General features: G+C 42.8%; 1 protein-coding gene across 2 annotated transcripts in view; it reads left to right on the top strand.

Annotated features, from left to right (window-relative positions):
- Positions 1 to 13,789, top strand: part of csmd2 (CUB and Sushi multiple domains 2) — a 261,451-nt gene that overhangs the window by 225,419 nt on the left and 22,243 nt on the right. Inside the window, exons 50-58 of one of the 2 annotated variants that reach the window (XM_040021191.1) lie at positions 1,302 to 1,490; positions 2,521 to 2,706; positions 2,831 to 3,025; positions 3,165 to 3,338; positions 3,459 to 3,632; positions 3,949 to 4,122; positions 8,387 to 8,575; positions 9,631 to 9,804; positions 10,847 to 11,029. In XM_040021191.1, coding sequence (XP_039877125.1) covers positions 1,302 to 1,490; positions 2,521 to 2,706; positions 2,831 to 3,025; positions 3,165 to 3,338; positions 3,459 to 3,632; positions 3,949 to 4,122; positions 8,387 to 8,575; positions 9,631 to 9,804; positions 10,847 to 11,029 — 1,638 coding nt within the window. Of the gene's footprint in view, positions 1 to 1,301; positions 1,491 to 2,520; positions 2,707 to 2,830; positions 3,026 to 3,164; positions 3,633 to 3,948; positions 4,123 to 8,386; positions 8,576 to 9,630; positions 9,805 to 10,846; positions 11,030 to 13,789 lie in introns of both variants that reach the window. The other variant, XM_040021190.1, reaches the window with a different exon arrangement.

Genomic DNA, 13,789 nt, shown 5'->3' with positions numbered 1-13,789 from the left:
GTCATCAAGAAGAACATTAATGAGAAGCCATCCTCCTGATGAGAGTGGAGATGTCTGGCTCTTCAACATTAAGCTCAGACACTACTTTTGACAGCCCAAGGCCTGCACTGAACTGCCGTGTATCATCGCCTAAGAAATCTAACATCTTTCTTAGTGAACCTCAGTGTCAAATTCTGCATAAAGTGTGTTTTATCTAACATCTCTTCTGTGCCACAAAAAGGTCTGTCAGCTCACTTGAAAAGGCTCAAATTGCCTCTCGCCTTGGGAAAAAATTTTTTTCAAGGTAGCAACAGTTTAAAAATGGGCAAAAAGATCCTAACCTTTGACATGGCTTTAAGATTTTATACAGCAGGGAAGAGTCATCTGATTGTCTGTTTTTAAAACATTCACACTAACCTGAAAGAGAGGCCATTTCCATTCCCACATGTTAGCAAGTTGAATTTAAATTAGCATTTTTCTAAAAATGTAATGCAGTCAGCAGTTGGCCTGGCCTGTATTTATATAGCGCTTTACTAGTCCCTAAGGACCCCAAAGCACTTTACACATCCAGTCATCCACCCATTCACACACACACATTCACACACTGGTGATGGCAAGCTACATTGTAGCCACAGCCACCCTGGGGCGCACTGACAGAGGCGACAGCAGTTCCCACAGCGAACGTCATTTCCTATGTCCCGTTATTCCGTTGCATAAATTGAAAACCGTTTTGACAATCTGCGTTTCTTTACTTAAACTCCCTCAATCTTCAGCTGATGTGCAGTGATGTGCCACGCTATTGTGAAATCTGCAAAAATACAGTTTAGGCCTGGGAGCCTTCAGTTCTTTGGAAACCGGGACTCCATCGTCGGCACCATTTGCGATGATGATTGATCATCGCCGCTACCAATTTTAACCGAAAACAACAACGCCCACTTTGTTCCTGCTTTTTTGTACCCGTCACTTTTACGAATCTCCTCTGGGGTAGCTGACAAACTCCAGTTTTGCTTTGCAGAAAAATATTTTTCTTTAATCAATTTTTCTTGTCTCAAGTAGTTTTGGGGGGTTTTGCCAGAAAGAAATTGCAGGTTAACACTTGTATAAATTCATATCCTCCTTTACGTCACCTGGGGTAGAAGATGAAAAAGGGATCTGGGACTATTGAAAGAACATTAATCTGTCACCTTTTTTTTAACAACTGCATCTTATTGGCTCGTGATTGTTTGTTGTCCTCGTTGCACTCAGTTTTATCTTTTCCTGTATCTTTTCTTTCTTTCTTTCTTTCTTTCTTTCTTTCTTTCTTTCTTTCTTTTGTGTCAAAGCTGCCTACTGCAGCCCTCCAAACAGCCCAGTAAATGGCACAGTGCACAGTCTGACAGGCACAAAACTCGGCAGCACCCTGCGTTTCAGCTGTGACCAGGGCTTTCGTCTTATTGGCCAAAGCAGTGCCACCTGTACGCGGACTGCACAGGTGATCTACCAGTGGAACGCACCGGTCCCGCTTTGCCAAGGTGAGCGGTCGGCAGCAGCAACTGATGAGTAAATAACAAATATGTTTAATAAAATCAGTAAAGGGGTCAGATAGTTTTGATTGGTCTCGATATTTTGCTCATAAAACTATTTTCACCATTATCCTTCTGATTCATTCAGCATCTACTCTCGCACTGTTTCTCAAAAGTAATGAATTGCTCAAGTTTTAGCACACTTTAGCCAATTGGGATTCAAGAAGACATTGTGATAGCATGATTTGATAAAAAAGTTTCTCTGAATCTCTGAGATTAGAGTTTGATGATGTCACCTGCAGCCCTAAGACGGTTTTAGAGGATGCACACTTCATTGTTGCTTTAGAAGATCTTCAGTTCAATTGCTTTATGTGTTAATCTGCTGGGTTTTAGCCTGTTGTTTGCTTGTCACTTTTTGAAAACGTCCAGCAGTTTAATCGATCTTTGAAACTCCCCATATTTAACAAAAACTACACAGATGTTTGATTGAATTGCTTGTTGAAAGAAAATAAATAAATAAAACAAAACAAATAAAACCACAGAGTTGTAATATATGTCTATTTTAAAAATTACTAAGTAGCATTTTAGATTTCACAAGGCTATTGTGTCACATTCATCGAGTTCCAATATCAGTGAAATGTGTTTGTGTGCGTGTTCAGATTTTCGTCTTTATTCTATAACAAAAGCATGAAATCTAAAAGCTCTATTTCCACATTCTACTTTCCACCAGTCCTGCTAACAAAATCAGCTGAAGCATAAACTCAGAGCCGCCAGTGCCAGCCATTCAGTGTCTGGTCAAGTCTGCACCAGGTGTAATCTCCACATGAATTGCATGTGTTCTCTCTACACTAGACTGTTTATATTGTGCAGATGGTGGCCCAAGCTAATGTTTACTGCACATCGGTGAAGGCTTTCACAGTGTGTTTGTACAGGAAGCCAGTTGTTAGCTAAGCACCCTGCATACAAAGATGGTTTGTGCATTTTAGTTTTTGATATCTTACCTACCTGCTGCATTTCCCCCCCTTTATTTCTTTCCCAGTCATGTCCTGTGGGATGCCAGTTCCTCCTGTTAATGGCAGCATTGCTGGCCAGGACTTCTCTCTAGGAGCCAGAGTCACCTATCAATGTAACCCTGGATTTCGGCTCTCGGGGCCCATCACCACCTCAGTGATCTGTCAGGAGTCTGGGAGGTGGAGCCCCATAGAGGCCCCACCTAGATGTATTCGTGAGTATAGTAGTGGTTTGCAGTCACAAGTAGAAAAAAAAACAAATCATTACAAAAAACCCACCACCAACAAGAAAAAAAGAATTAATCTGAATGAATTATGGTTTGATCTTTGATCTTCCAGCTGTCACCTGCCCCGACATTGGTCACTCTGCAGTGGAACATGGGAGATGGAGGCTAATCTATGGGACTCAAAACCAATATGATGCTATCATGATGCTCACTTGCGACCCAGGATATTATTACAGGGGTCAAAGGGTAATTCGCTGCCAAGCCAACAGCACATGGAACTATCCAAATCCTCGCCCAGTTTGCGAGAGTGAGTGTAAACAGTTTTCTTACTTTAAACACTTTTCAAATCTTGCTCATCTGACCCAAACAAAAAGAATGGAGCCAAACAGAACTGTTTTCTAAACAATGGGAATCTATACCCATTTGTGTTTTTCCCCCCATTTCAGTCATCTCCTGCGGGGACCTTGGGACTCCACCGAACGGACACAAGATTGGAACTCTTACTGTGTATGGAGCTACAGCTATTTTCTCATGCAACACGGGCTATACCTTGGTGGGCTCTCGGGTGCGAGAGTGTATGTCCAACGGGCTTTGGAGTGGAACACAGGTCCAGTGCCTGGGTGAGAGCTTAAACACCCTAAAATGTTTTACTACTTTCCATGTGTCCTGCACTTTGCTTCAAGCATTATTAGCAACACTTACGTGGGACTTTTTCTTTTTTTTCTCTTGCTCATCCTCAGCGGGCCATTGTGGTACTCCAGAGCCAATAGTGAATGGCCAGATCATTGGGGAGAATTATAACTATCGAGGCAGCGTTGTGTACCAGTGTAACCCAGGATTTCGGCTCATTGGAGTGTCAGTGCGAGTCTGTGAACAGGATCACCACTGGTCAGGACATACTCCTGTTTGTGTTCGTAAGTGCCACAGCAAACACCTATTATTTGTAAAGCTGTGTGTGGTGTAAGCTAGTGCGTGTCTGACTTTCTCTCTCTGCTTAAAGTGCCACAGTGATTTTTAGTAAATGGACACACATGTCGTCTTGTTCTGATCATAGCTCACTAACTGACTGCCAGTTCATAGTGATTATACTTGGGCCTGCTGGCACTAATCACCAGTTATTTTATTGCTGCAAGCATTTTTACTTAGAAGCTTCTATATATGTTTGTAGACATGTTTGTAGACACATATAAGTGTGTAGACATGACTTTCTTTCTCCCTTTACTCTCTCAGCCATCACCTGCGGCCACCCTGGCAACCCTACCTTTGGTATGACCCAAGGAACCCAGTTTAACCTAAACGATGTTGTGCGTTTCATCTGCAATACTGGATATGTTCTACAAGGGGCCGTAAAATCGACTTGCCAGGCCAACGGGCAGTGGAGCAACATCCTACCCAGGTGTAAAAGTGAGTGCCAAATCAATGCTCAATACCTTATTGCTGCAATTCCAAGAATACATGTGAAGATAAAAAAAATATATGTGCGGGATGTCATCTTGTACCAGGTCCTGTGACCAGTGTGACGTTCATTATTTCATTAAAAGCAAAGGAAACAAAGTTGGTTAACTAGCCATGTGTATACAAACTAGTGTGACAGTTTATCCAAGACAACTCCATCATTTCAAAATATATATATCCATTTTTAATATAAAAAGAAATGATGACCTCACAGCCCATTGTTCGCTAGTGATCCTAGTTTCAGTCACTGTGCTAATGTACTGTTTATAAGGTTGAAGAAACTTGTAGTCAGCTGAGACTGAAGAAGTTCCAGCTGAAAAGTTTCTCCCACTGAAAACGCGATGCGTTGTGGAAAGTTGTGGAAAGAGACGACAGTTAAAAATACATAAATTGTCACAGAACACAGAGTGTTCAGGTAACAGGACCCCAAAGCAGACTCAGCACACCGCAGCTCAGAACTATGTACAAGTTTTTATTTAACTGAAGAATCTTTTAACAACGCTAACGAAAAACTAAGGCTCATGCCACGGGGGGAAAACGAGGAGCGTGGAGCCCAGGAGCACCGTAATCGGGACCGTGGGGAAAAGGTAGAGCAGGACCGTGGAGCTTGGAGGGGAGAGGTGCCCGTGAAGGGAATCCTAGGGAGGGAGGCAGTCCGGCAGGATGACACGCCGAATGCTGGTCACACTGGGAGGAGACTTACAGACTGGCGGGGAGAAGCCGTCAGAGCTGGCTGAAGTAGTCCTCCGGTGATTGTCTCAGATGAGACGCAGGTGATTTGGAGGCGGCCCAGCCCGAGGGTGTGGCCACCGCAGCCTCCCACGGCTCCCTGGATGCTGAGCCACGGGCCGTGACATAAATGCAAAAAAAAAACAACATAGCTTTTGATTCCAAAATAAAAATCTAATGCAAATTCCAGATTTTTAATAATATGAATACAATAATAATAATGACAGTGTATTAGGAGCAGTTGTTGACCTGAAGCTTTATCAGAAAGGAAAGTTTAAGCCTAACCTTAAAAGCAGTGTTTGTCATGAATTCAAACTGGGAGCTGGTTCCACAGAAGAGGGGCTCTAAGCTGAAGGCTCTGCTTCCCTTTCTATTTTTAAATACCCTGGGAACCACAAGTAAGCCTGCACTCTGAGAGCAAAGTGCTCTGTTGGGGTGATACAACACTATGAGGTCTTTAAGATAAGATGGAACCTGATTATTCAAGACCTTGTATGTGAGGAGCAGGATTTTAAATTCAATACTAGATTTAATAAGGAGCCAATGAAGAGAAGCTAATGTGGGAGGAATATGTGCCCTCTTTGTCATCCCTGTCAGTACTCTTGTTGCACCAGTCTGGATCAGCTGGATCAAAGGCTGAGATAATGATGAGTTACAATAGTCCAGCATTAGGCACAAGTCTTGTTGAGGTATTCAAAACCACGCTAGCATTGGTACCTGATGCAAAAAGTGAGTTTGTATCTACACCCTTGCTTATGAAGGTGCAGGTATTTTTGTACTCTCCCCCAATCACAATGAGAGTGCAGGCGAAGCACAGCAGCATTAGGGGAGAGGAAGAGTTTAACTGACACGTATTAGAGGAAAATGAAATGAAACTCAAAGAGAAGACCGGATCATTTAATTACCGCAGTTTCAACCATATGGTCCGTGGAGGTTCTGGGTAATATTTACATGTCGTATTATTTCCTCTTAGCCTAGCTGCCTCTGTTACACCCTTAGGCTCACCTGTCTGTCAGAGAGACAAAGTCAGTTAATAACCATGCAGAGAGAGCCAAGAAACAATCGCAGAATCCTTGAGCTTGTATGAAAGGCAGCCGCCTTTGGAGACCCGCGTCCTGGCTTTAGCTCTGAATAAGAAGTACCCTGCTTTGCTTTGAATGAGCGAGGCAAGGACTTTTAATTTGACAGTGTTTTCGTGACAAGCGGCGCATCTCAGGCACTCGTGTCTGTCTCTAAGTCCGTACTAACTGAGGCTGTGTGACAGGCGCAGAAACGGGCCGCTCGCAAGGTCGGGCCCTAAATGTGACAAGACAGTGACAGAACCGGAGACTGATGGACTCATGAGTTTGTTTTAAATGAGGAGAAAAAGAATGTGGCCTCTTTTTTTTTCCCGACACTTCTGATGGGATGGGGAGGTTACAAGTCTCACAGGAATGCTTCTTTGGTTAATAAAAAAGGGGAGAAGCACATTTGGCTGCTGCATGCATAAGCAGGCGAGATTTTCTCCCAGACATACGCTTTAAATCTCTTCGCTCTAGCAGTGACATCATATTAGCATTGGCCTTGTTTCGATGCAGATGCTGACTCTGAGGGCGCTTTTTTTTATGTGAATGCTGTGTTGGTGGAGGATGCGTGCGTTTGACGGCCATTATCCCCACTGTTGATGTGGAGACATAAGTAGCTTAGAGGTCTCGTTGTCAATCAGATTTATCACCGTAATTACAGCAATCGAGGCGTATTTAGTGAAGTGTGCTCTCCTGTCTGGCATGTACTTCCTCCCTGAGTGGGAAACTGTGCAGTAATAACACCTCAGTTCTAACTAAACCTTTAGCTTTTCTCTCAGATGAAAACATAGAGAGAAATAGATGCAGAAGGCAGAAAAAAGGGGTAAGGGCGGGAGTCAGTCAGACAAAGCTAATGATTTCCATGGTCTAGATTTTAACTATAAGAGTTCGTAGGTGCCATCAATAATGCAGGGAACACGAGAGCACCGTCAGTGCAGCCAGTCTTCTGCCCCTCTTTAATCACCAATTTTAGTTGCAGCTATACTTGCCTTTCTTGGAAGACTCGTGCGTGTTTGTCTTTCGGTGATAAAAGCGAAGAGACGCAGGATAGAAAAAAAGACCCTTTGACATACCACTTACAGGGCTGTTACTTGACAGAAGGCCAAGAGGAGGAGAGGGTAACCAGGGTCCCCACTTCTGAGTTGAACAGAGATGAATTACCTCATCCCTTCTTCCCCTCTCCCATTTTAGTCGTCTTTTCCTTTCATCCTTTTACTTCCCCTCTCTCCACACACAAGAATTTACCAGGAGGTCAGTCATTTTAGATGAGTGTTGGATCGCTTTGGAGTGTCTCGGTGTGTGTGTGTGTGTGTGTGTGTGTGTGTGTGTGTGTGTGTGTGTGTGTGTGTGTGTGTGTGTGTGTGTGTGTTGCCTGAGTACATTTTTTCAAAAACTGAATTCCGAGCTTGGAAAGCCTCGCGCTGAAGCAGCTCCACTGCTTCAAATGCGCTTTGTAGTGTTATTATGCGGTAAGTTGTAAATGATGGCACCACAGGTCAGCGCTCCGATGGAAGGAATACATTATAATAGGTATTTGGGGGATGATTTAGCTGTGCTGGCCAGCTTGGGAGCAGGAGAATGAGCAAGCTTTTAGGCACATTAGCATACAATAGGTTCATTTTGGCTGTAGCTAAGGCATACTCATGGGGGCGAGACTGGCAAGGCCAACTGGGGCATAATGGCTGCGTGGGCACTCCCAGACAGCGTTGTAGAGGCCATTAGAACTTTGGCTCCGTAGTACACATTTAGCGGCGGTTAACGGTATAGACTAGACAGCAGCTGCTCCCCACTGTGTGCTGACTTTGTTGAGGTAATATCAGATTTCAGTTTTCTTGCTTTGGTAACATTCTTCAGCTCACATTCTGTTACGACTTTTAGTATATTCTCCACTATCAGGGCCTATTTCTCACTAACTTTGTACAGCACAGCCCTCCACCCTCTCCCTTGCTGTCCCTCACTCATCCCTCATTTTCCCCTTCCCTAACTCTCTCCATCTGGTGTTAAACTGACATGGTGCCTCTTCTCCTGTGAGCTTTCCATCCATCACCATCTCTGCACCACGACGGCCGGCAGGAGACTGCCTCTAATGAAGCAAATGTTTATTTCCGGAGTCTGCCTCCTACTTCATTTGGATTGGGGTGGATAGATGGATGAGCGGAAGCAGTCGATGGGGAAAGTAATGGACAGAGTTGGCACGAAGAAAAATAAACCAAAAAAAACTATGCTTCTAAAACTGAGTCTCTATGTGGGAGACAGTCATATCAATATCAGGACATGTGGTCTATTACCAGTATGAGAGTCTTCTTTCATCTTTCTTGCTATTAACTGTAAAAAGGAAAATGTAAATGCTTATTGCTTAATGTGTTGCTTTTTGCAGTCTTGCTAACTCCCTCGCTCCCCTCTGTGTTCCTTTCTTTCAGTTGTTAACTGCACAGAGCCAGGACATGTGGAGAACAGTATTAGGCAGGTACTGTCCAGCGGGCCGCATCGCTACAGCTTCCAAACCACTGTGTCATATCGCTGTAGTCCAGGCTACTACCTGCTGGGCACCAGCTCGATCTCCTGTCAGGGAGATGGCACCTGGGACCGCTCCCTACCCAAATGCCTGTGTGAGTGATCTCTGGGTTGTTGTAGGTGATGAGGCATATTGTTTTGTTTATTTGTTTGCATTATACACTGAATAAGATCATTTTAACCCCCCCCAAAAAAATTTCTTAAAACAGTAGTGTGTTGTTATCGCTTATGCTTAAAATTTAAACCTTTATAACGTTTGTAATGCATAAACTCTTCTGCTTGCAAAAAGAGCCCCACCGATATATAAGCTGGCCGATGTTATCAGCCGATACTGGCTATTTCCTAATACATTGGTATCAGTATTGATAACAGCTGATATGAAAATGAAAAAAGTAAAGAAGAGACAGGAGAAACACCCTTCAGTCATGTTATTGATGTTGCACAGTTTGGCCACTAGAGGGCACTCTTCAACTTCCCTCCTGGCAACACATACATTTGGAACACATGACAAACAGCTGATCAGAGCAGACTCATAAATTAGCACAAATAACACATTTTAAGGAAATCAGTGTATTTATATCGGCTGATATTTCAGATATCGGTAGTGAAAATCCGATATTGGTTGAACTCTTCCTGAAGAGTTATATAGAAGTATATGAGACAAAAACCTTATTTTTAAGACTTCATTTATGATCTTTGTAAACACTTTCCTGATTAACTGATCTCCTCAATGAGTAGTTTCAAATCTTACTTATTAAAATACAATATTTTTGTTTGTCTTATTTTTTTTGTTGTAATAGACATTTACAGAGGGTATACTTTAAGGCACCTGGGCTTGCTACCATCAGATTAGGCAGCTTTCTTGGTTCCTCTGTCAGACTGACCCATCGTTCCTGCTGTCTGGTTTAAATAAACAAAAACATGGTAATAGGCAAAATACTCAATTTCAATCTTCAAAACAGGAGCCCAAAAAACTAAGGGGTGATGTTACACCAGCTCTTTTAGCTATTCTTACAGATAATTATTTTTTACAACTTTACAGCGGAGGAAAGATACCCACACTGTTAGTAAATATAAAGTATTGTATTCATTTTAAATCAACATATTCAACATGTGATGCCTAAAACGTTTCTTTGCTCTGTTCGGACAGTGGTGCTGTGTGACCGCCCCAGCGTGCCTCCTTACACCCAGATTTCAGGTGACCGTCGAACAGTGGGCTCCGTCATTCGCTACAGTTGCATCGGTCAGCGTAGCATCATTGGCAATACAACAAGAATGTGCCAGCTGGATGGGCAGTGGAGCGGCTCGCCACCACATTGCTCTGGTATGGAAAAATACACCCAGAATGAGAGTTCGAAACGCTTAACCTGACAATATTTTCTGAAGGATATCCATAAGAAAAGACTGTAACCATCCAAATTCTATTCATATTTGGGGGTGTTTCCTGTGCTAAGCCACATGTTTTGGGTTTCTTTGCATTCTTTGCATATTTCTCCATCTAATAATTGATTATTCAGATGCAATAGCATCGCCCAGTCACACTGAGGCCCTCATAACGGCATGCCAACAAATAAAGAGTTTAGGTGGCAGCTGCTGGAAGGTAATGAGCAAAGTAGGTGGACCAAAGATGGAGTTGCCTGTCTGTGTCACAGACCTGAAGGGCAAAGAAAGTGTCCTCCATAAAACTGTTTTAATCTGCTCACATTAGACTGAGGAACATCAATGCCCATACTTCAGCCGGGTTATGAAGCAGTATAAAGACGTCACCCCCCCCTTACTCCCACTCCTCTAACAGCGCTTTGCTTCAGGGATTCAACTATAGTCGCGCACGGAAAAAGGCTGTGGGGAAGCCCATACATCCAAATGCATATCCACAAAGTACAGACACAGAGACACACAAGCAGTTTAAAATAAAGTACCATTCTGACAGTTTAATGTCATAATTCATGACATCCATATACAGTATATCCTGCAGATTGCCAGTGTTCTCTCGACAGGCAATAAACACAACATTTTTATAAAGATTTGACCGACTTTCTTAGCTGTGCGCTATTAAAGCGATGTTGGATGGTGCCTTGTAAAATGAGCAGCAGTGCTAAGCGTTTTGAGCTTGTTTAAATGGAAGACCTGGAATTATTGAAGGAAGGTGTAAAAGATATGTCAAAGCAGTGAAATGAAAAAGTCACATCATTTTTTACGTGTTCACCGTGCTGAATAAAGAGCAGTAAAATGTGTTTTGGAAGTAACTGACTCTGTAGTGAGGTGAGAAAATATAGAGCACATTTCTCATATGTGTTCGGGTTGTCAGAAATTATTTGTTTCGTGCTACGTTTAGTTTTTATTTCTTTGTCTTTTTTTTTTTTCAGGAGAGGCTGCTGGGTTGTGCGGTGATCCGGGCGTTCCCGTGCATGGGATCCGTCTAGGAGAGGAGTTTACGGTGGGCAGTGTTGTCCGCTTCAGCTGTGAGCCAGGCTATGCGCTGAAGGGCTCTCCGGAGAGAACCTGTCTGGCCAATGGAAGCTGGCTGGGCACACAACCAGAGTGCCATGGTAAGGAATATATACTCTTATTTGTTCTCATAGGCTGGTACAAATGGGCGGTCGAGTCATGTTTTTGTAAATTGAAACTCACACGTCAATTCAACAACTGGATCTGACTTCTGAGCTTTTCCAGGAACGAGACCATGTCAGTCGTCAAACTTAACCATTGAATGGATATATGCAGTATGGACTTGTCTCCTTCTATCATCACCCTTACAGAGATATTAAAGGTTCATGTGAGGTTTGATTGAGAGCTGCATGTGTGCATGAAACTATTGTGTACTGTCAGAGTAAGAAGTGCCAAAATCATAGCTATTTGCTGGCTGTCTTTAGGTCTTTAGAAGCATATAGCTGGAGTCGTGAACGTATACCCGGTGATAATTTAGGTACTTCACAGTGAGTGCTGTACTTCAGAAAATCTGTGTGTTTTCAGAGATTTTATTATACTGAATCTTCTCCTGAGTGAAGAGCTCTAAAGATACTGGGATTCGGTGAGGTAAGAGTAAGATAGGATCAATAGGTGGATTGGTGTGGAATCTTTCAAATTGTGGAAAAGAGGGTGCTGAGCACTAAGGTAAAGCCCTCAATTTAGCTGTCAATTGAAGTTCCAACCCGCCTTCGCCTTTGAGCTTTTGGTGCTCCAGTATCAAGTGAGGGCTTGGAATACAACAGCTGCTTCAGAGGTTGTTCGAGAACCCGATCACGGTGCCTTCCCCTGTGTACTGTGGAAATATTCTGGAGATGTCCAACTAGAGACCCTGGAGCAAACCCAGAAGATGATAGAAGGGTTACATATCCCTGGGAACACCTCAAGATTCCTTATGAGGAATTGGAGAACCTGTTTGAGGAAACCACCACAACCCGAACCTGGAAAACTACAGGGAGATATATAAGCACATAAATAGCACATTTACATTTCCTTTTGCTCTATTTTAGTAATTTATGCACAAAGTTTGCTTTGACTTTTTGTGAAGCTAGACTTTAATTTCTAGTGCAACAGACACGTAATGAGTGAAATATCTCTACCAAAACTGTGCTTCAGGTGGCAGCGCGGGTTCACTAATTGCAGGTTTGGTTCCTCAGTTTCCTCATGTCACCATAAAGTTGTTGGGCAAGACAATGAAAACCCAAGGTGCTCTTAATGACGGGTGAGCACCTTGCGTGGTAGCTTTACCACAACTCAGAAGTGTGTGAGTGAATAATGATAATAGTAGCCTCATCAAGTCCACGGCACAAAGTGGAGCAACATCCTCAAAAAAAAACAAAAAAAACAGAAAATCATCAGCTGGAAATGGTTATTACTAACGCGACAATCAGCGACTGTGTAATTAGGTGTTGCCTTTTCAGTTTCATTGAAAAACTCGTAAAATATGCATTTATTGAGTATTTGTAAGCGATTAAACAGAAGAGAGCACATTACAGAGAATGCGTTCTCTATTGAGCACTATAAAGGTTTGCATTTTTGTCCTTGTGCAACACTGCGTCTATTCCATTGCAGTCATTTGGGGGGCAAAAAAACCCAAAATAGTTTGCTGAATGTGTATTTTGTGCGTAGTCGATGGATTTAAGCTTTTCGCTGAAGCACACTTTATTAATATTGCTGAAATAGAAGACATTATGCACAATGAGAAAACAAAACAGCAGTTATTCTTCCATCAAACATCTGGAAGGCAGGAAAAGGGAAAGAAGTGTGCGTGAGTGTGCTTGGAGTTTAGATTATTAACACATCAGTGAGTATGACTAGTATGTATAGTATGGTTTATATACCTGAAACGTTATCTATGTGCACATTCAATATATAGTTTTTTTTTCTATTTTCCCTTTCATATCAGCTTTAGAAGTGCTATAGTAATAGGAGTATTACTCCAAAAACACCCATATATTTTTTCCTGTTTTTTTCTATGTTGCCCTCTGTGTGTTAAACTACATTTTTCTTTCTGCACTCTAGAATTATAGAATCACTGATACGCTCGGTTTGCCATTTTGGCGAGGTCTCTTGGCAGCTATCTGGTTGTATTTCTTTGTCCCTGCCCTTTTGTTGCTCTCCATATAAACCTGGCCCTTTTCTTCCATAATCCTAGTGCAGAGTGTGTGATTTCCAGAAGCATCATCCAGTCTCATGGGCTGTTTCCACTTGTGCTCTCAGCACCCCTCCACACATTCACACAGTCCCCTCTCTCACACACACCGCCACCACCACCACCGACACGACCACGTCTTTCCTTCGCCTCACTCTGTGTCGATGCCTTTCTGGTATGTGTGTGGTATGCCCACTGGCTGAGGTTGCCCACCTGTTCTCACTTGGCACTGACTTCAAGGGCCAGGCCACATCTGGTCATTAAGGGAGGCCGATCATGTCCACAGGGCTCTGAGGGCCCGGGGCAAGCTGGAGACAGTAATGAACAGAACCATTGCTGGCGGCCGGACAGACACTGAGGGATTTTCTGTGCAAAGGATGTGTCCATCAAAGCAGAGTTACTTATGAAGCAGGACACAGGGGAGCATGAGTAGTGTTAGAGTGGATGGATGAAGAACAGAGAAAAAGAGGAAAAAAGCCGAGTGATGATGCACATCAAATATGTCGATTAATTAAAAGTAATTTTGTAAAATACATAGTTTGATTTTTCCAAAATGCATACAAATAAAACTCTTACATTGATGCAGAAGTCATCTTTCAAGAAAAGAAACACCGAAATAATGTGCTTTATGCATATTACTAAATAAATATATGTAATTATAGGCTTTGGGATTTTAGAGTGAAAGGTTTGA

This window comes from Simochromis diagramma, unplaced genomic scaffold (assembly GCF_900408965.1).
Source record: "Simochromis diagramma unplaced genomic scaffold, fSimDia1.1 OVJJ01000753.1, whole genome shotgun sequence".
NCBI classification, from domain to species: domain Eukaryota; kingdom Metazoa; phylum Chordata; class Actinopteri; order Cichliformes; family Cichlidae; genus Simochromis; species Simochromis diagramma.
The sequence above is the reverse complement of the archived record's forward strand: the minus strand, read 5'-3'. Positions and strand labels throughout refer to the sequence as shown.